The 24147-nt window shown below is 33.4% G+C and overlaps 1 protein-coding gene across 2 annotated transcripts in view; it reads left to right on the top strand.

The window, feature by feature from the left end:
- LOC121410398 (sulfite oxidase-like) overlaps positions 1-20732 on the top strand; it is a 30020-nt gene extending 9288 nt beyond the window's left edge. For both annotated transcript variants that reach the window (XM_041602455.1, XM_041602457.1), the window contains exons 3-12: positions 11691-11787; positions 12952-12999; positions 13511-13600; positions 14007-14107; positions 14864-14897; positions 16276-16349; positions 16989-17079; positions 17391-17548; positions 18794-18963; positions 19454-20732. In XM_041602455.1, the coding sequence (XP_041458389.1) occupies positions 11691-11787; positions 12952-12999; positions 13511-13600; positions 14007-14107; positions 14864-14897; positions 16276-16349; positions 16989-17079; positions 17391-17548; positions 18794-18963; positions 19454-19566 (976 nt within the window). In that variant the 3' untranslated portion in view covers positions 19567-20732. The remainder of the gene's footprint in view (positions 1-11690; positions 11788-12951; positions 13000-13510; positions 13601-14006; positions 14108-14863; positions 14898-16275; positions 16350-16988; positions 17080-17390; positions 17549-18793; positions 18964-19453) is intronic.
- The last annotated feature ends 3415 nt before the right edge of the window (positions 20733-24147 follow it).

Below are 24147 nucleotides of genomic sequence, written 5' to 3'. Positions count from 1 at the left end.
GACGTGAATAGGGAAATTCTGATATTTTTTTTAATCTCATGGTTTTTGTCATAAAATTTTGTGTAGTACCCCTATGACAAAAATAATGCTATATTATGACAGAACACATTTAGACCTTTCTAACAATATATAATTGTGTAGGGTTCATGTTCAATTAATGATCTGAAAATTGACCCCGACTTTAGCCCCAAAAAATCATGCGTTTCAGGAATCATACAATTGTATACTATATATCAGGTAAGCCTGAGTCGAATCGATTTTAAAATCGGTGTTCGATCGATGTCATCGAACACCGGTGCAGATTTTGCAAAATCGGTGCATCGAAAAAAAAAAAAAAAAATACGTCGGCCGGCCGATTCGTTTGGTTTACACAATCAATCATCAAAATATCAGTAATGTCCAACTTTACTACTACTTACTTGATTTCTATTGCCCCCAAAATGAAACCGAATGAGTAATTATGATGCTATTCACCATTAATTTGAAGTTTATTTCGATCATAGTTCGAGTCTTACTCGTCTGCTCGTGCCGAGATAATTTATGCACGATGAATTCATGAATGGAAGTCATGGCCACCGATCGTGCATGCGCAGTACTGTTCTTTAATCAAACCAGAAAATGGCCGGAAATTGACGCGATCAACGTAAAATAAATCTTGCTTTCATGAACAATATTAAAATCATGACCATAGAGCATTATTTAATCGTAATATTTAACAATAATTTGCATATGATAATCATTAATATGAATTTAGAGCTTGATGTGAAACGTTTGTATTTCGTTTCAATTTTCAATGGCGGACATCTCATGACGATCGACTTGACTTGAGTCGAGCTAGTGCACTTGTCTAAAAAATAATCATCACGTCAGGATTGATTCTCGAACATTGTCTACATGCAAAAACTCTGTTCAAGTTCGTAATATCACCATATAATAACATTTAACATGACAAAACAGAGAAAATTGCGTTTGATATTTTTTCCTATCAATTTGAAGCTAGTTTGTGCCCAACTTTGGGCTCTGATTTCATGAATGGGAAAATATGTCATACGTCATCAAACACGCATGCGCATTGTGCTTATTTTCTCGGAGCTTGGAGGAGACGTCCAGAGATGGAATAACAATAGAAATAATCCCAGTATTATGTCTTCCATATGAACATAACATACTTTGCTGACATCGTCAATATTCTTAGTATGACCATAAAATCTTGTTAAATCGTAATAATTTAGATGAATTTAGGGCTCGATTCGAAACATTCGTATTTATTTTGATCGCATGCTCAATTGCGTCTAAAAAAAACTGGATTGTCATCAGGATTAATTCTCGAACATCGTCATAACTCATATTCCACAATCTTTCCTCACAATCGTTATATCAGCATTGAATAGCAATTCAAATGACCATCCAGAGAAAATCACGTATTTATTCCCATAAATTTATTTGGAGCTCATTTTGGATCCAACTACACAATCTCAGGCAAGTTACAGCGCTCTCCGTTGATTGCACTTGTTTGCTGGCGCTGACGCCAAGCACGCCTGTCGTTTCGGGAGAGTGAGTGTACGGAGCTGCGGACGGGGCTGGTGAATGGACTGCGAATGCTAGTCGACCGAAAATCATTCGGATCGACTCTGCGTGATTCATGTCTTTATTATTGTTTCATTTTGAACTTATATGTTGTCATCTGCAAATATCATTGTTGAAGATATTTTGGGAAGAATTCTGCTTTGGTCCCCGGCCTTTTTTGTGTGTTTTGTGATCATGGAAAATACAAACGAACTTTGCTCTGTCATCTGCTTGTGCAACGCTCACCCGGCCAACGCCAGCGCATACCGTCAGTGCGTATATATGCAAAGCGCATCGCATCGACACAAAAACAAGACTAAATTTTCCCCGCCTTCAATATTCGATGCATCGATGTTCGATCGAATTAGAGCTGTCGAACACCGGTTTTCAAAATAATCGATATGACTCAGGCTTAATATCAGGTGTTATAATGCTTGCAATACCAACATTTGTTGGGTTTTCTTTGACTTGTACATGTATGATGTATCAGAATTTATAAGTTATTAACATTTTAAAATGAATTGAAGGTACATGTAGGTACATAAACAATTCAAAGAAAAAGTAACAATTGAAATGTAAGTTATACAATTTGCTTAATACCAAGGCTCTTATTACAATGATCTGCCAAGTGATGATGACATGCAAGAGACAATGTCTATAGGTTCAGGAGTAAAGACTGAAACAAGTTTGCAGATGCTGTATGTACAAACATACATCAATTTATATGACTACTGCAGCTTCATGAAAGAAGTTTCTAAAGTGCAATTGCACGCATTATATCCACATAGTCTGTGTTTGATAGTTTAAAGCCATGGCGGGTTTTGATGAGTTCAAAGCCAAAATATAGTATGCAGTCCTTTGGTATGATAGCATTTGAGGTAGGTTATGTTCATTTGACCATTTCACACAGACACTTATTGTTTAATGTCAGTGTGTGTATTTAGTGAAATATGTATACATGAATGTGTAGTAAGACATCAGTGAAGATGTACAAACTTGGTGCTTTTAAGAAAATAATGCTAAACTTTCTAAGATTCATAACACATTTTCTGGATGTTTGAAGGTCATTGACCTTTGTCAGTTAATAATTTGGATGATTTGCCTTAATACTGAGCAGTATTTTCATCCCCTCAGAATTGTAGGAAGTGGTTTTTTTGGTAATTGATGCAAGTTTAGTGCTAACAATAACTGTCATTCAAATATGTGTCAATCTGGAAAAAATGTCAAAATTAAGACATTGCAAATTTATCAGATTTTTATGTTTCAACCTAATCACACAGGTCTATGACATGGAAAAACATACTTTTCAATCATTAGACAGTAAAGTGGAGTATGTTAGCTTCAATTTGATACCAAGTTTGTAGGTTTAGGCCAAGTTTTGACAAAAATATTGATGCTTTCCCAAAAATTACACAAAAAATTGCGTTTTCCCATTGACTTTGTACAGGCGGCGCCGCTTCCGGGAGCGCCGCTTCCGGCACCACCCCTCATCACCTCTGGTGTCCTGACTTTTGAGAGCTATAACTCAAGTTCTAAAAAGTCTACAGCAATGAAACTTTCCAGGCTATTGCATTAATAATTCAGCTTTAAAATGATACTAAATTTGTTGGAATAGCCTCTATGGTTTTGAAAATAATTAAGAATTACTATAGCACGAAGCGAAAATGTGTTACAGCACCACCCTTTTTGGGGGGCGAGCTCATGACACATGACCGTATATATTAAAGATCCAGACCGGACCCAAAAATGAAATTGACAAATTATATACCAATCGAAAGCTTATAAGCTACTAAATGCAGCAAGGTATGCTTTATGCTTTTTCATCGCTTTCCAGCTGAGTATTTTGCTTAAGAATATTCCAATTATCGGGCTTCGAACCCCGCTTAGAAAATAGGCTTTATTGTGCTTTTCACCTGCCTCGAGACCGTGACGTCACGTTGTGTAAGAAGCGTCGTGATTTCATAGGTTTGTACACAGAAAAACTGGGTGATTTTTTTGCTTTCCAGATAACGCGTTTCATTCTTTTCACTTCTATCACAGAGGGATATCACATATATTTTTTCCCAACGTAGCTTGAATTTATGAAATCTACAGTTTTGAACTAGTTTTTGCCATATTTTATTTCCTGCTTATTTGGCGCAGATTTCAATTCTTTCTGCATTTAGATTATGTATAACAACTTTTCCTGACATAGCAATTTAGGCCCAAAAAGAGCCAAACAAAGAAATCACAAAAAAGGTAGTGAATAGTTGTAGGTTTACAACAATTTGAACAGTGAATTATTTTGAGTGCCATTTTCATCCGAAAACGAAAAAAAAAATGGATTCATAACATGGAAATTGAAGAAAATACCCAATGCTTTTGTACACAAACCTATGGAATCACAACCCTCCAGACACAACGTGACGTCATTATTTCCAGGCGACGTGGGGGTGCTCAATCGAAGCGTACTTTTGGAGGAGCAGTTTCTTTGATTTTTATTTAATATTTTTAACTATTTGAAGGAGATATATGTAATATTTTTGGTATATTTGTATTGTATGAATCATTACGTTTATTTTAATATATGATTGTTTTTACACCGGTCAGGGTCTTTAAGGAACATATGTTTAGTTTGAATGTATTTAAAATACATAAAATTTGTTTTGCTTATATTTAGGGAGAGTTTATTAGCTTTAAACCATTTTGATAATTTCTTTAATTCTAAATTAAGTGTCGGGACGAGTATACTTAAGTCTTTGTGGGAATAGAAGACATTTGTATTGTCTGCAAATAAAACATATGTTAATTCTCGAGATGCATTTACAATATCATTCATATAAATCAAAAATAGCAAGGGACCTAAAATCGATCCTTGTGGTACTCCACATTTCATAGTACAAATATGGGATGTTTTTTATTTGAAAGAAACATAATGGAGTCGATTACGTAAGTAATCTTTGAACCAAGTGAAAACAACCCCCCTGATTCCATATCTCTTTAATTTACAAAGTAAAATGCGGTGATCCATTGTATCAAATGCTTTTGATAAGTCCATAAAAACCCCAACATTGTGTTCTTTTTTAGAGAGAGAATCAGATATTTTGTCGAATAATTGTAAAATTGCATAATTGGTTGAGTGATTCTCTCTGAAACTATATTGATTTGGAAATAATATATTGTTATTGTTCAAAAAGGAATACAATCGCTTGTAAACTACTTTTTCAAGAATTTTAGAGATACTCGGTAATAAAGATATTGGTCGGTAGTTCGAAGTGAGACATGGGTCATCTTTCTTATATGGGCAAGTCCAAGAAAAGGTCACCCTGTAAGGCAAAATTTAATCTTTAATTTAAGAAGTTATCTTTGGTGGGGTAAGAAAGCCCAAATGTGGAATTTTAAAATTTCATAAAGAAAAATTTGATAATATGCATATTTATGCTAATTTGGGGCACCTAATTTGCATAATCAGTAAAATGGGCGTTACGTATGGGACAATTATGAAAATTCATAGAAAATGAAAACAAAACTTCTGAGATTCAGTCATAGGTGGGACATGGACCCCCTTACATCTTATTACTTTTGGCAGAAAAAAGTGGTGTCATCTAATTAATTATGCAAATTAGGTCTTGTCCAAGGATGGAATGTCCCATACGTAACATTTTGAGGATGTTTTTTTAAGTTATTTCTCATAATACAATACTTGTATTGTTGCATCTCTGGGAGTTCTAATTTATTAAGTATGAAAATGTTATACCACAAAAAGTTTCAAAAATGGAGTTTACTTTTTAATTAAAAGTTAATTAAAAAATTGTTACGTATGGGACAACATGTTACGTATGGGACATTTACACACAATGTCAATGGGGAGATTTGTGTACAAAGTGAATGGAGAAAAACAAATTTGAAGAGTGCTCTAAAAACTGATTATTTACCTTTTCTTTAGTTTTTAAACACTGATTTGTTATGAATACTGATTAATGAATACAATTGAAGCCCCAAAAAATGTGAAAATGGAAAAATATGAAAAAATAAAAACAATAGAAATACATAAGAAATTCATAAAACCATGAAAAACAAGGAATAAAAAGGTTGAAATGGCTAATTTCCCCTTCAGTGATATCAAATATGTCTCAGTAGAACATTTAAAAAGAAAGAAACTCTTTTGTTATTTCCATATTTTAAATTATTTCAATTTTTTGAATTATGGGGAAAATTGTGTACGTTCTCTATGGGGACAAAATGTCCCATACGTAACTGTCCCATACGTAACATGTCATTAATTTGTTTAATTAGAGTCTGTAATTAGAGGGATTTGGCTTATGACATGAAACTTGCCATAAATATACTATAGTATTGAGACTTCTATCACACTAAGTTTCAAGTTGTCAAGTGAAATACTTTCAGAGAATTCTCAACTTGAAACTAATGTATTAAAAATTGTCTTTTCTCTGCGTCCCATACGTAACGGCGCATCTTTTCGCTCTAAAAGGTCAAGATCAAGGTCATATGTCACAATTTTTTGCATGACTATTCTAGATTTCTACCATCATGAGGGTATTCAATCTAATCAAAGTCATTTAACACTATTTTTCAGGTCATTAAAGCCTCTGAAATGTCCCATACGTAACACGCGCGAATTCTGGGACTTGCCCATATATTGGTATTATTTTGCAATCTTAAAGGTAAATGCTAGTTTTGGTAACGATATGGAAATGAGTTCGTACAGAATCCAATTAAATGACCACCAAAGTGTCTGTTTGTATAAATAAAACGCATGTGCCAAAGGATTCTGGAAGAAATTGTGTAATTGCTGAGAAATCAGCAAATAAGCACAGAATTCGGGTAGGGCGTCGGGCCCGCCACTCTAAGCAATAATTATACATTGTCCCACGTGCGCTTATCTGTGTTGAGGATCATCGGAGTGAACATTTTTCAGCGTAGATTTCAAGATTTCACAAAGTTCAGGTAATGGAACTGTACCAGATCTAGATCCTCGATGATATACTGACAATTAAGCCTTGTTTTACAGACTTTCTCATGAAATCAGTGTTTACTGCAACTACTGGAATTTCTCTTTACTTATTCCATCATGCCCTGAAGATTTAGTTGGTTTCAAAGACCTAACAATTTCTAAGATCTCATGAGTATTAGTCGGATTAAAAAATAAAGAATGTTCCGGAAAGTCGTTTAAGTATTCAGAAAAGTCATTATCATTAGATACTATTTTTGAAGCTAAATTTGGACCGATATTATTGAAGAAGTTATTAAAGGCATTAGAAACATCACTTGGGTTTCGCAAGTGTTGACCAAGTGTTCGCAAGGGTGATACCTTAATCAAGCATCACTGATCATCTTATTGGAGTTGCAGGTCACACGTTCAAGGTCAAAGGTCATTTAGGGCCGATGAATTTTGACCATGTTGTGCTAAACAAAGGTTAATATGATTAATTTTTTCAAGATAATTTTGAAAGTACAAATCCATATTTCATAATTCATATTATGGTTATCAAGTACATGTATCAGCAAATGTACTTCAGGTCACTGTGAATGTCAAGGTCATTTTGGGGTCAATAAAAAAATATCAGCTTTAATAGAAAAAATCAACTGTTAGGAATTGAATTTTTGAAATTATCAGTCAATATAATCGAAGCATGAATAGAGTATATTTCAGGTAAATCGTTGCAACAAAGGTCTCAATTAGATTAATATCTTGTTCAATAAAAATATCTATTGATGAAATGAGGTACTTACTAGCATCTTGTCGAGGTTCTGGTGGCTGCTTCCCGAGCAAAGCGAGGGATATCCTTATTTGCTTAGCGAATTAGGTCTGGCGAGCCTAGCCAGGGCCTCTTGACATTGGGGTTGAACTATACAGTGCGTCCAACAAAAATCGAACTTGAGATTTATCATAACGTAATCACATATAGACAAATGACCTTCCATTGTAAATCTTAGAATCTTCTCTTTCATGTGAAATTACTAAGATTATTTCTCATTCACGCATGATTAAGCCAAAACAATTTTAAGAGGGGATACCTAAAAGTCACTTGGAGAGCTGTATCTAGGTTTCAATCAGAAAAGACATTTTTAAAAAGTTCAATATCTGCTATCTAATTTGATACCTTAGTTGCAGAAAATAGTCAAGAAAATAACAATGTTCTGGTATTTGAAAGAAAGCTTGAATTTCAACAATTTGATAAAATGAAGAGGTTTTACAGGCTAACATCCAGACTCAATCGACAAGTGCTCCGTTTTGTTGACGATCAGCCATGCATTAAGTCTTTTGTTTAACATGCGATAGCTTCTGTAGGAAACCGGTGAAAAGATGTTTATTCAATGAAATTATGGAAATACAAGCATTGTTTCGAGGGAACAAAACTTTTTTAGTACTTAACCATTATCTGTGATTAAGGTATGAAATAAAAGAGCAGATATTGAACTATTTAAGCATGTGATTTTCTTTTTGAAATTCAGATTGCCCTTGCCAAACAAGTTTTTGGTATCCTTTCTTCAAATTCTTTTTGCTCACTCATGCATGAATAAGGAATAATCTAAGTAATTTCAGATGAAAGAGGAGATTCTAAGCTTTACACTGGTAGGTCATTTGCCTATTGTCTTTATGATTAAGTTATAATAAATCTTCACTAAATCTTGGTTTCGATTTTTGTGGGACGCACTGTATATTCATTAAGCACGTCTTTCTAATGAATATACATGAACACGGTCACCTAGTAAATTGACCAATGAAATGTCAAAGCTGTTTCGTCTGGGGCTCGAAATAGTTCACTATTTTCCAGGGGATTCATTTACTTTTGGTACACTATTGGGGATATAACAGCAGAATGCTACAAGTAGTGATACTACTACTAGTAATAGACATTTTTCCCTGCGGTCATATTCTAGCAACAACTTGTTTAGGGGCCAAAAATAAATGTATATTTAAAGCCCACAAAAAACTTGTTTAGGGGATTAATTTGCACACAGAGAAAAACTTGTTAAGGGGATGTTTGGAAATAATCTTTTCATGCTGGTCATGCACTGTACAGCAATACATTTGACTGGCCCCCCAACCCCGGGTAAGAAGCAAAGTTCAATCGCACATGTCTAATCTGATAGAGATAATAGGCAATCGTTTGTTATGTCTCACAGACAGTATTCATTGACACCTAAACATTGTAGCTGGTGTTTAGTTAGAGGCTTGCTAATGGCAACATTTGTTAGTTGTTACACATACATGTAGGCCAACACCCGGTTGGGTCACTCACCCGCAGAGGGGGACGCATATGACCGTTACCACAAATACAAGTAACCCCCTATTGCAGTCAATTTCAAGGACATTTTGTGAAATTTACCCCCCTATTTTCAAGCAAAACAAGGACAAAATTGCGGTGAAATGATACCTTGAAACACCCCTAATTATAAGATTGTAAGGACACTTTTGCCCATTTCACAAACTTACCCCTATTTACCATATTTCAAGGACAGGGCATTTATACCCTTATTAGAGGAAATTGCAACACCGGCGTCAGAGTGCTCAGTCCTTAAAGATGACCAAGAGCCATGTCATACTGATACAATAATAAAAAAGAACTTTATTGTTCTTGAAAAATAAGAAAAGTAGAATTCTTCGTAAAAATAAATGTAGAGTTGTCCACATAAAGATACAGAGCATGATGAGCGCGCCCTCTGCGGTTGGTGACTCGGCGACGGATTTTACTTCCGGTGATCGTGATCGTTCTCCCCTTTTTCCTGACCCCTATTTCCATCAGATCGAGGACGGTGAGCACCCCTATTTTCACTACTTCGAGGAGTGTTCTGTCTGCGGACGCTCCATGAAATTGACCCCTTTTCCTGCGATTTTGGTAACGGTCATGCGGTCCCCAGGTCATATTGAGTGACCCCACCGGGGGCCAACAGTACAAGCACAAAAACAAGCATTCTGAAGTATGAAAATAATTTCGATATTCTCATCAATTTTATTTTCATTGTTAAAATGTAATGCCTTAATAATGCATATTGGTGAGATTGCCCATTATGATAGTATCTGGGACTTCCAGGTAGTTTTTGGAATGTACACAAGAACAAGATACACGTACATGTATGTATTGTGATCATCAGGACTTAAAGGATCCATACATTTCAGAGGTTGTATGGTGAAAAATTTGGCGTACGTGCATTGCGTGAAACTCTCTTTGTGAACCTATTAATCACTGTTTAGATAAGATGATTTAATGTCTAGAGTTATGCCTGTCATATTTTTATCAAGGTTAAGGGTGTTAAATCTTTATACCTGGTAAATCCCATATCCCGGGGTCCCATATACAGTACGAAGCTTTCGTCATTTTTGTTCTTAACATATGGACTTTGGTGCTCTTGTACTGGTAGACAAATATTTATACCTACTGACTGTAGGTATTTTTCATTCAGCAGATTGCATAGTAAGCAGAAACACATTTTGTGGTCTGATTTCATGTTAGATTGATTATGTACAACAACATGCACATGTTGGCATTTTTTGCCAACACAATTATCAGTTTCATATTTGATTATTATACATGTAGCTAACTGAAAGCTACATTTTTTACACTATGTACATCACTGACTTGCCTCCAGGCCCCATCATCAAAAAGTATTGCTAAGCTAGTTTATTATCACCGGTTACGAGTATGATACATATTAGATAACAAGTTAAGTTGCAAGAGGAAAATTATGAACTTTGGAAGGAAATCATTTACATGTAGCATTAGATCAGTTGATATAGCTAAATCATATTTTGATTTTGTGGCAGAAGTGTGAAAGATCAGTCAGTCAGTATAAAGGCAAAGTCAAAGGAATAGAAAAGAATAGGCGAAGGTGTTCAGCACTAGCATTTAGAAGAGGGGAGGGGGCACTGACCCCCCCCAAAAAAAAAAAAAATAAAATGAAATAAAAATAAAATAAATAAAGAAAAAAATCCATGATCAAGAAAAAGGGGAAAAGAGACAGGAAATTCTGAAGTATGTTGATCTCTGAATATTAGTTCAGTACCCATCACAGAATTAAATTTACATCTGAAATAAGTTCAAAATGTAGTCTCCCTTGAGACTTTTTAGAAATTATGTCCTTCATGCATTGCGATGATGTGCCTCTTCAAAATATTTGGCTCATGTTGTCCAGACATGAAGAAGAGATAAAGGAGATGATAAAACAAGTAGAAAAACTTGACATTGGAAGAGGAGTCACAAAAATGACATAATAAATCATCTGAAATGCATTAAAGCTACATGTAGTTCAAATTTCAATATTTTTATGGCAAGGCCACTTTGCAGCTGGGTACATATCACAACACGAATGTGGAAAATTAAATGGGGATCAACCATTTCCAAGTCAATAAGAGTAGCATGACATGAACAGCCTTGACCCTTGGTAGCCTCTGGTAATGTATAAAGTGTAAATAAGAAAGAGAAAATATTTGATATATGTACAAATTCAATACAGTTGCTATATTGGAGTTCATAATACAGGCAAAGCTCCCGGGGCATTTCACTTGTTTATGAGTGCATTTAGTATCACAACCTCCTAATTCAGCTCTTGATGTTTTATGGGATACTTACTATGTTTGGTACAATGTTTTTTTTCCTCTCCCACATCATTTTCAAAAAATATTTATTCATTTTGTATTTTCTTTTGTTTCTTTTAAATTAGTACATAAACAGGACAGAAGTTTCCTGCTTTATTTCTGTCCATTATATCTGTAATTCAATCTATTTATAGAACTCTGTTTATGTTGTCCTATCAATGCTTATGATAATGGTTTGTGACTGATGATAATGATAAGGTTAATGGTAGTTAATAACAATACAAAGAGTTTCCGATAGAGTGCTTAAATTGAAACTTAATACGTAAGGTAACTTAAATTAAAAACACTATTGATGGAAATCGTAGCTATTTTTATAAATACGTCTAACAACACTATTAAACTTTAAAAGATTTGGAAATCATTAGGCCTATAACCAAAATTGTAATGGATTGCAGTTAATTACTGTTTAGATAAGGATTTTGTTATTGGAACTGACTGAATACTTCTGAGTTAATCACATTCCTTAATTAACTTTCTATAAAGCAATTTTTGGATAATGAATGATGCATCTTCTATTTGATAGAGTGACAGTGGATGGTTTGGTACCTCGCCCATTGGAGCTAACAGCTGAGCAACTGAGAACATGGTTTCCTCAGGCAACCGTGATGGCAACACTAATGGTAATTAGATGTCATTATGATTCAAGAGATTTTTTTTTTATTATTTGACTGATCACTAATGTAAATGTGATCGTGTATTGTTAAATGTAGAAAAAATAGTTTGTCTTGCATTTCTTTTATACAACATAAATTATGCAATAGAATGATAAACTTGGATGATACGTTTGTTATTACATTTCCATAATGAGAAAGAAGATTGGAATAAACATGGTAGGTGGTGTTTTTTTTATGTTCTCCCTCCAAAATAATGATAATAAAGAAAGAGAGAGGAAGGAAAGAAAAAAAATAGGTACTATAAAAATGAAAGAATAAAAATGAAACAAGATTCAAAGAATAAAATAAGAAAAATTGATGAATAAATAAATACATGGGTGAAAAGATTAGTATGAAGTGACTTGTTAGTGACTTATTAGCTGAATGGGGCACATTGAAGACACAATATGATTTTTTTTGTAATTCAACACAAAATATTTCTCAATGAACCAGCTAAGGTTCAGCTGTATGAATAAGGGACCATGATATTTATACCCCGCTCATCCACAAAAAATTGTCATTTCTTATTACTCCTCTGTATTAAATTTCAGTCCATGATATCCATACTCCCTACTGATCAAACTGAAGTTCAAGATTGTGTGCATTAGGTGTAAATGTATGTGCACACAGTGCCTGCAGGGGGACAATTCATGTCACAATTACTAAGCTGGGATTAATTTCTAGATCAAATGCATGAATTACCTGAAATCAGAAGTACTGATGTGAATATAAATTCCAACAAATAATAGCTTGAATTACACATTATACTGCTGTTGGTAATAATGATGATGATAATAATAATAGAAGTAGTAGTAATAATAGTAATAATAACAATATTAATATTAGCTGTTGCTTATTTTTTGGAGATACTGCAGACATATTTCCCTCAGACCCATAATTGCCCTCTTCAAGTTCTTGGGGCATTATGAGACTACTTTTGGAAGTATATATTATGGTATCTCTCACAGCCATTCAATATTATTGAAACAGGAGAGTACTACATGTATTACATCTCTAAAAAGAGAAATGAACAAAATGAAATAGGGCTACTTAGTACTAAGTAATTGGTACTATCTTATCAAAAGAAAACCCCAAAGTTTGATGATGTTATCTGGACCTTTTTTTTTTCAGTGTGCTGGAAACAGAAGAACAGAAATGTCCTCGATAAAACAAGTCAAGGTGAGTATCTACAGTAGGTTACTCTAAGAAAAAAAGGATATCAATGTATCACTATTTCACATGATGAAAATCTTATTTTTCAAATTACCCGGTATGTCACAGCATTCAACTTAAAACCTTGTCTCGTGTAAAAACATATAAATTTAATTAGAAGTTCAAAACGTTGTTTGACTGTACACTTATCATCAAAATTTGTTATCAATATGCCTTATTTCATTAGAGATTTTCTTGTAATACATATTTGATTGTAAATTCAAAGAAAAAAATATGAAATGCAGGGGGGAATATTTCTTTCAGGAGTTTTTGAGCTCCTCAGTCATAATCTGCTACATGGTATTACAATGAGAATTTCAGGGTCTCTATTTTAGTTTTCAAGAGCTCTTGGGGGCATTTTGGCAGCAAATTCGCCCCAAGACTCCATGTAATGGTATGAAAACATAAAAGCAGCAAATGTTCACTGAATATGGATTCTTTTATATAATTTTGTAATGATATTTTTTCTGTTTGCCAGGGCGTTGTTTGGGGGCATGCTGCTGTTAGTAATGCTATCTGGAGAGGACCTAGACTGAGAGATGTTCTTCTTATGGCAGGAATTGAAAAGGTATGATATATACAATCATTCTATCTAATCTTATCCTTTCTCTGCTTGATGAATCTTTTACAGTCTAATCATTCAAAGGTGCTTGGAATTCAAAGGGGAATTCTCTAATATAATGATAATCACATAATAAAATTTAACTTCAGAACACAATGGTGTTGCCCTGCTTTGTCAAAATGAGAGTTTGGAGAATAGGTTGACAGACTGATACATGTAACTACATTGTTAGAAAATGAATTATTTTCTGTACAGTCAGTAAAAAGATAAAGCTATACCCCACACTTTCTAGCCTGTATATTTTGTTCCATAATTGAGAACATATAATCACTTTACTTGCACAATCATTTTATATTGTATGTTGTATAGTGCTACATTGCCTCATTATCTCCTTATTTGTTCTTTTATATAGCTTGAATCTAGATGGGAAGACTTGCATGTTGATTTTGAGGGAGTTGATATCTGCAAGGAGGATAGAGGCTATGGTTCATCAATTCCACTTTTGAAGGCATTGTAAGACATACTTTTGTTATAATTACAATATATTTACATTTTAATATGGCGTGATGAAAAATAAAGCTTTTTGCTTTTAATTTTACTGGTTTCTCTGACTACATAACTACTTTCCATGAGAAAAATTTTAACTCAAATGTATGACCAACTTTCGCTTTAAATTTAATTGAGGCATTTATTATTATAGTAAATAGTGGTAGTAAAATACAAGCTGTGATTGGCTAAATTGGTACCATGTGACCTCTTTTAAAAAATTATATTGTACATATGTACAATATAACTTTCAATTTTTTTAGGGTAAAGCCGTGTTAAATGAATGGGAAATTAATGGCAATGCGTATTTCGCCAGCAAGTCCTGCGCGTCAGCATTAACTAAATGCGTACAATGGATTGAATCTTAATTTCATAGTGACGTCACCTTTCCCTGACTTGTGCAACCGTGGTATGTGTGCAGCAGTGGTACGTTTGCAATAGTACAAATGTTTGACATTCAGCCTCCCATTTGCTCGCGTATTAGGTGTTGTACAATTTACTATAATAAATAGTGCACAATCTAGTATACAATATTACTGGACAATATGAACTCCAAATATAAAATTATCCCTTGTGCAGGTCTATTTATCGTACATATAATCCAGTATGTGCAATAGATTGTACACTATTTATATAATAATGTAGCTTTTTCCTCCTCAGAAATATTGAATTTGTAGACAAACATTTTGATAATTTTTTTTCTAAAATTATCATTTATTACAGGGATCCCAGAGGAGATGTTATTGTTGCTTTGGAGGTATGTGTAATTTCAAAATTGGAACAGAATGAAGAGATCTGATGGACATATAAGAATGAAAATTTTAGAAAATTCCTTCCTCCTGTAATAGAAATTCTACACAGTCTCAATTTATATTGTCTGAAAAATGTATTGAAATGATTATAGATGTGTGCATTGCATATATTGGATGGAGCCCATTTGTTAAGACTCTTTGTGGAGTCAAGAATAAAAGCATTGCCAATCCAGTATATATTCTGATCTGCAGAACTACTAATGGCTAAGCCTTGTCTTTTGATGCACTAAAAATTTGGTGACATCCTTGTTATTATTTTGTAGGAAAATTGTTGGAAACATATCTATAGAATATTTTCAAACTCCTTTTAAGAAGGACAGCTTATTATGCTTTTAAAGGGATCATGTAATATAAATGTACAAACTCTTTATGACAGGCAAATTGTAGCTCTATTATCAGTAATATTTTATGTCAATAAGCAATATCAGCATATTAAAGGTAAATGCCAGTTGTAACGATATCAAAGTGAGTTCGTACAGAATCCAATGAAATTACCACCATAGTGTCTATTTGTATGAATAAAAAATATGTGCCAAAGGATTGTGGAAGAAATTGTGTAATTGCTGAGAAATTAGCAAATAAGCACAGGATTCGGGTCAAGCGTTGGGCCGACATTTGTCGGCCCAACTATCCCCCGTGCGCTTATCTGTGTTGGTGATCTTCAGTGTGAATATTTTCAGAGTAGATTTCAAGATTTCACAAAGTTCAGTTTATGTAACTGTACCAGATCTAGATCCTCGATGATATAGTGACAATTAAGCCTGGTTTTACAGACTTTCTTATGAAATCAGTGTTTACTGCAACTACTGGCATTTCTCTTTAAATCTTGTCTTTAGGTTTGTTAAATCCCCTAGTGGCATCTATCATTGTTCCATTGTAGCAGTAGATTATATTAAGCCCTAAAAAGTTATGATGTGGAGGATATGAATTGAAATTGTGTATTACAGGATAAATGTGGCAATTCTACATGAATATCTTTTTGATTAAGTGCCTGATAGAAAAAAAATTGTGTTAGGGTTTTCTTTAAAACTATTCCAAAGGAATGGACTATTCTGAAAATGTCAGGATGTAATCTTTATCTGTAACTTTCTGGTTTCAAGTCACTAAATTTGTAAAGATAAGTGATCAAAAGAGCCTTTGTAAAAGAAAAATACTTAACATTGGTGATGAATATCTACATTCTTGATATTTGAAATTTCACAGAGAAAGAGTGGTTGAAAAAAAAGTCAATTGCTATTATGATACTGGACCTAAAGAGTTAAATATTGAATGAATGGCTACTGGTATGTTAAAATGTTTTCCCTATTAATAATTTATTTATAGATGAATGGCAGTGAGCTTCCCAGAGATCATGGCTATCCTATGAGAATTGTAGCACCAGGAATTGTAGGAGCAAGGTAAGATGTACATGTTTATGGAGAAAGTCACAATGATTAATAAAGAAGGATTGAATTGGATCTTTTGACCACAAAGTCATCTCATTTTCATTGGATTAAATATTGGGATGATTAGGTTTAAGATAAATGCAAGTTCTGGTTATAAGGCTAATTTTTAGAAGAAAATCCTATTATAGAATTAGTGTAAGATGACTTGGGAGTCACCCAAAATGAAAATAAATGAACTATATTTTGCTGTGAGTTACATGCTGTGCCCATTGAAATGAATATATAAGACTGCATACAAACATTCTACCCTAACATTTCTGGTTGTTGAAGGTCTTGACATCTAAAGAGCAATCCATTGCAGTGCATATATATACCAAAATAGCCAGGGAAAAGAGCTAAAAAACTCTCAATTATTGATTTTAACATTCCCACAAGAGGAGTTTCTTTTTAATCAAGATTGTATTATTTAGTTGTATTAAAATTAATGCATTAATTTATTATCAAGAGCACAATATAGAATCATTGTTTCATGTTAAGTTATTGTGAACAGGCTAAAAACTAGTTACAGTGAAAGTATTCCTTTTATCTTTTCTAAGCATATCACAGTATTTTTTATATCACATCTGATTTTCTCTTTTTTCCGGTACGCAGGTCAGTAAAATGGCTGAAATCCATTAGAGTTCTTGGACATGAATCTACAAATTATTACCAGAAGAGGGATTACAAACTTTTCTTACCACATGTAAGTATGTGCAGAATTTTCTATGTCATTCTTAAACAAGCAGTTAAATCTTGGTAATAGGTTTGTTAAAAAGAGTAGTTTCTTTCTGTCTAGGTGGCATGCATTCTGAGCTAATTTTATTTTAAGAAGTTATTAGAATCAATATTTTGTATTCATTAACCCACTCAATGCAATAATTGTAATCATGATTTGCTGAAGAAAAATAACATCTAAATTTTTACAACTATTCATATGTATTGCACATAGGATGGAAGTATACGATAGAATATATTGCTTCATTAGCAACTGATGTATTGTCTTTATTGTTCCAGATTGATTGGGATACTGTAGATGATTGGTGGGAGAAATCACCATCCATTCAAGAATTACCAGTCCAAGCAGCTGCTATTAGACCTCAACAAGGAGAATCCATTACCCCTGGCACTCCTTACACTATCAAAGGTTATGCCTTATCTGGAGGAGGCAGGAGGTATGCTTAAAGGCCATCCTAACCACAACTAAAGCTTATATAAATACATTATGCAAATTAAAATGGGATGTCAAATAAAAAATAAATTTTGAAATTGCCTTAATTTCACAAAATGGCTCATATAACATGGGCTGAATGCAAATGAGGGAACCAGTGGTGTCACACACTCACACTTTTCAATATATGAAATAAGAAATATTTCAGTTTCAGTCCTTATTATGTAAACTATAAGATGACTCCACCTTGAAGTTAAAACATTTTTGTAACTTCATATTATTTAACAAAAAGGGTTTTATTTATTTAATCTACAGATTTATTTAATCTACTGTTCCAGAATATATAATACAAAAGAAATAGTGTGTGACATCATTACCCCCCATCCCCCTCAATCACCTATGTTGTGCTTATTTTAATGAAAATTTTCATTTATGTATGATGTTTCTGTATTCATTTTTTTTTCTTATTCAAAATCAAATCAACTTTTGGGGGGTGAACTTGACCTTCAAGATCTAATGGTTCATTATTGCCAACAAAACAATTTCACAGCCACACTTCCAACTTTGGGTTTATCACATGACTACTTCAACTTTATAAAAACAAGAAGGACCTAGCCAAATATTTGCTCCTTAAGACTGAGGTATCATATATTGAGATTTGAATACTGATTTTCAAGATTATGAACATAACCTATGCTTGGTCCAGCATACTAGGGTTACTATCTTAGTAAAAGTTTATGATTTTGAGCTTCTTAATGGACCCACAAAATATACTGAAGGCAGCAGCAACAAAAAAAGAAGCTTACCAATTATTATTTTTAGTTAAAACAAATTAGTACAGAATATTATCCATAATTGTGCAACAAACTCAATGCATCTTTAAGCATTACCTAATCCTGAAATAAAATTATTACCTCATTTGACATGAATCTTGACATCATAATGGAATCATTACAATATCATTAGTTTGTCTGCCCAATTTTAATTATGTTTGCGCTCGAGTGTCAAAAAAAAATTTGTGGATTCAGCTTGGTTAGATGCAGTACCATTTCATGGGGCATATTATTTGTGCACAATAGTGGGCCCATCCAAAGTATTATGTATAAGATATTGTAAGGCAATTATTCTCACTCACTGATCACTTTGAAAAATGTTTTGTAACATCATGACTGAACAAGGCTTAATATTTTACCTAAAGTCATTTATAAGTCTGGCTCGCCAGTAATTCTATGAAATATTTCTCACCCAGGATCATCCGTGTGGATGTTTCTCTTGATGGAGGCAAGAGATGGGATATTGCTCGCCTGTTTACCAAAGTGAATGAGAATCAGACGAAAGCAAACACCAAGTGGAGCTGGGAATTCTGGGAATATCCTGTCCAATCCTTCCCTTCTCCTTGTGAAGTAGTGGTCAGAGCATGTAAGTTACCTTAGTCTGTTAATACTCTATAAACCAATTAGTAACAATCACCATATACATCACTTAGAGCAACTGTCCCCAAATTTCTATTCTTGCCCAAAATCAAGTTTTTCATGAATTTAGTGGTGCATTTCCTTCTCAAGTCTATGGTAATGAGGACGGTCAAAAGCGTCCAGATACATATTTCACTGTGATGGGAAAAGTTGATAGACCTTACATCCTTGAATGCTGTGGCCTTTTGGTATTTGCCTTTGTGATAACACAGAATAGTTTAGATTTCTTTGATTCCAAATAAGTATTTTCTGTAATTCTGCATGAAGTTTCTGCTACACTCTAGCTGAAAACAATAAACTGATCTAAAATCTTTGAGGAATTTGTGTTCTCTGTAGCTTCATATTGAAAATAATTGATAAAATGTACCTTGTGATACCTAGAGTATGACATGGAATACTAATTTCATCTTTCCTTTCCACAATATCTTCAACCTCAGGGGATGATGCTAGTAACACCATGCCGGATGACATGAGCTCCATCTGGAACCTTAGGGGAGTGTTGAATAACTCCTGGGTTCGTATCAAAGTTCCTGCCAAGGCTAAGTTTTAAATCTTATGAGGAACAGAAGGACCCAATCTTGGTTTCCATTTCTGAAATTTGCTGATGAATAATTCTTCCATGCAGTATTGAACAGAATTGTTGAATCAAATTTTATCACAGATACTATATTGCAAGAAAGTTTTTAACTGTTTACTGAGAATGTGTGTATAATTCCTTTCTTTGTGATCAGCATTGTCATTGTATTGACAGCTGTATATAGTGCTTGACAGCTGGTGTCATGCAATAATGAAATGCATTGTTCAACATCAGCTCTGACATTCTAAAAAAAAAAGTTCTCATGCCTAAAGTGTGCATTACGCTATTAAATTCAGAACACTGACATTTTTTTTCATTGTATGTTTTTTACTACTACAACATTAATGCATTTTAAGATAATGACTCATTATCATTGTGTTTTTGACAGCTATATAATTGATAGCTTTATCATTTATAAGACTAGTATTAGTTTTTTGTTTTTTTCCTTTTATTGTGCATTGTTGATGTGATTACAAAGTAACCAACATGTTAGCAGAGATTTTTTAATGCATATTGTAGATGGAATATGTAAGGAAAGTAAAGTGAGTATTCTGAGGCTTTGTGTTTATGAATAAGTTTATGAATATAGTACTATTTTTTTTCCTATTTTACTCAGATATACCAGTATTTTCCATTCTGCAAAATAACAATTTTCAGTACAAATTTAATTGATGATTGTCCATGAATAATCAACATGATTATTTTTCAGCCAAAGTATCACGTTTGTGATTCAGCATTAATGGACTACCAGTAAATGCAGTAGAAATAACCATGCAGCTGAATTTCTAAATTCCCCTTTGAATATTTGTCATGCATACAATATCCACAAGAGGGTATGATAAACAAAAACAAGAGTTATATACATTAGTTTTTTATCACAATCCCTTTGCTTGTTCAATGATGATTTGTGGGGTTTGATTTTCTATCTGTTATGATTTGTAAGCTTCATCAATCTTTAAAAAAATGTAATTTCATGTTTTAAAGGTGATCTACGAGATGAATATAGCTTCAAATACTGTAATGCCTTGAATGCCTACATGTAAGAAATGACAATATTGATTGAAATGAAAACGCAACTTGTATTCTAGTAACAATGGCATTGTTCTCTGATCCATATTTGGCCACTTAAATATGAAGTTCACGCTGGCAAAAAGTTTATCATAAAAATAGCAGAAAAAAGGATGAGAATTATTGTCAAAGGTTTGAGAAATATCCATCAAATGATAAAAAAGTAATTAAAAGTTTAATTATTTGATTTTTGATGTCACATGCGAGCAGCTATCCTCCATATCATATGGTAAAATATCAATGAAATATCATTTTTCAGAAAATTGAAAATGATTTTTACTGTAAGTTCAGAGTATTGACAGACAAATAATTTCACTCCTGTTCCTACAAAGAAAAGTCATCATGAACCATTAAAAAAAATGAAATTCATTCATTTTATATTACATAAGATATGGGGCAGTTGCTCATTTATCACATTCCAAATCCAAATATAAAATTCTAATAACTTTTTAAATTTTAATGGATTTTCTTCAAACTTTCACCAATATTTAAAAAAAAATATTTTTCTGCTATTTTTACAACAAACTTTTCTCCAAGGTGAACTTCCCCTTTAATGCATAATCCTGTCTGGGAATAGATGTTGGCTTTATCAGTATTACAATTTTAAATTAACATTATTGACAAATAATCTTGACCAGGATCTTTATGAATAAGATGTGTAATTTCTGTTTTTATTATTTTCATTATTAGTGGTATTTTTGTTGTTATTGTTAATTCTATCAACAAAATGTCAAACTGTTCATTTTGATTTTTACAACCATCATAGATGAAATTTTATTATGTTATTGATGTTATTTGTAGAAGAATCATTGTTATAATTACTTATATTATTGTAATAAGCTATTTATTCTGAATACAATTCTTTGATAAATTTGCACTATTTGGGAAGGGTTGAAGGGTAAAGGTATACTTTCACAATGTTTGTGATCTTTTTATTAATAGATTTACGTATAATCATATAATAAAAGTTTAAATATCTTTGTGATAAGTCAAATATGTGATGATAAAATCACCATGTAAATGATCACTCAAAAGTTTTAAATTATGGAGTAAAGTTGCAGGTGTAGCAGAATTTTTCTCACTTTTATTTTATAATTGTGAATAAATGGGTATATTTTCAGATTTCAATGATGACAGAAGTGTTTAGTCTCAGAGAGAGACAGTGATCTCTGAGACAGAGATTGAGACCAAATAAAGAGATGCTTGTGCCTAGAATTAGCAGAAACAAGACACAAAACATATGAATACTGTCTTGATATAGAGACATTTCTCAAGACACTCATCCAAACACTTACATTTTAAGGTCAAGCATTGAGATTTACTAATCAAAATTGAGTTCCTTATCAGTTCTCACTGATGTCTTTGTTTCATATATATAGAGGTTTCCTTTCAAGACAAGACCAATCAAGACTGAGACATCTGATTCCGAGACAGGACACAATGATCACTGTCTTGACTCTTGAGACATCTCAAGAGACACTGGCTGACAGATATCTGAAGGATTGGCGTATATTAGAACTGTATATGTATTTGTTGATGCAATATTGATTCTAAGAGTCTAAATAGTATTTTTACCTGTCTCAGTCATTTAATCCATTGAAAATGGAATAATAAAATCAACATAATTAACAATTATTATGATTTAACTTTCATAATTCAATAATCTTATTTTATGGTTTGCACAAAGAAGAAAGGAGCTTTCCCTTTGAGTTTCTTGCCTATCTCCCTGTATATTTGAATGCAATTCAATATGAGTTTATGCCATTGAGTGAAGGTGTCCTTCAGTGTGCATTAGTGTGTGATGATATTTTTGCTGTTGTGCATTTGTTGTTTTGAGGCCTTAATTGCTGAACACAAATCATTTGCTGATTTAGACATGATACATGCTTGATGTCTCTAGGTTGTCAAAAATGAAATATAGAAGCACTTTTGTAATTATTAATAGAATGCTATTAGTGAGCATAAAATTTTGATAAACTGTCATTCACGTAGTTGGTTAGAATATAGAAGTATACATTTTTCACTTATAAAATTTGTGCTATAGATTTTGACAATCAGACCTGAAAAGGGATATCTATGGAATACAAAACGAGAAAAGGTATTTCACAAATCAATGTGAGCGCATAGTGCACGCTGACAATTTTCTATGTTCAGACCATAAAACAACATTTTACAGAGCACATTTAAAAATCAGTTTGTAAATCAAACAAAGAAATGAAAGATCGTCTGAGCTGAAGTATGTTTTTTATATGGAAAAGGGGATATTTTAAGTTTGATTTCAGCCTATACTGAGCAAGATATGTATCTCGATGAACAGGCGATGCAAGCACGAGCGAAAATTTTATATAGTGACTACATGAAAGATATTTTCATTTTCCAAGTCTTCCCCTGACCTATTTTATGTACCCGCCTTCCACTTCTCTTTTATCTTCTTCTTTTTTTCCTTCTCCCCTTACCATTACTTTTCATGTTTTTCTTTCTCTTCCCCCTTTTATTTGCACCACCAATAAGGGGGGGGTGGCCCCTTCGCCCCCCCCTGGATCTGCATACTTAATATAACATTGATATCCAGGTATCTTTGATGGGAGGATCGTGACACAGATGGCTTGTTGGAAATAATCTTCACAAGATATACAAAACAAAACCTGCCAAAAAAAATAGAATTCTGATGAATAAAAGAAGTAACTTCTGAAGGTTTCCATGGTGAAGAAGAGCATAGTGGTTTCATGTAAATGCCCATGAAAGAATACATGGTGTACTGTGAAATCACTACACTCTATACAGATATAAGGAAGGGAACATCGAGCATTAGAAAATTAATCTTGTACATGTATTAGATTAAAAAAAAAGATATTGCCTGCTGGGCCTATTCTATTGTCTTTTGAATTGAGATATTTGGTTATTTCTCAGTGGTATTCCATAGATAGAACTGTGTTTATGTGATTGACAATAAAAATCTCTTTAATTGCAGTTGATGGGGCACTCTCTACTTCAGAGTGAAAAACTAGAGAAAAAAAAAGTTAAATACACATGTCGCCCATAAGTCCCCCCCCCCTTTTCGGGTGGTATAGCGCTAGCTTGCTACGGGGCCGATTGCACGAAAGGGCTTTTCCAAGGACTGTCTTTCGTATCACCAATCTTTTATGATGCACTATAAGCAGGCCGGGTGTTTCTGAAATTTGAGATAAACAAACAAAATTTGTAAGCTTGCTTTTAAATAAAATTTTATTCAATTTCATATCACCTCATTTTTAAACAAATATTTTTTTAATTTTAACGTACAAATAAAATATGTTTGCAGATAATTTATTTGAGATGCGTTTCACATGGCGCATCATAAAAAATGGGCGACACGAAAGATGGTCCCAAGGACAGAAATACATTCTTTGCAGAAGACCCTTTCTTTCTCTCTCTTAGATGATCCCTCCACTGTTTCGTCCCATGTTCGATCGATGGATGGGCTTGGGGCGGGGGCCGGGGGGGGGG

Source organism: Lytechinus variegatus, chromosome 3 (assembly GCF_018143015.1).
Source record: "Lytechinus variegatus isolate NC3 chromosome 3, Lvar_3.0, whole genome shotgun sequence".
NCBI lineage: Eukaryota > Metazoa > Echinodermata > Echinoidea > Temnopleuroida > Toxopneustidae > Lytechinus > Lytechinus variegatus.
Note: the sequence above shows the minus strand (reverse complement) of the source record. Positions and strands in the feature narration are given on the sequence as shown.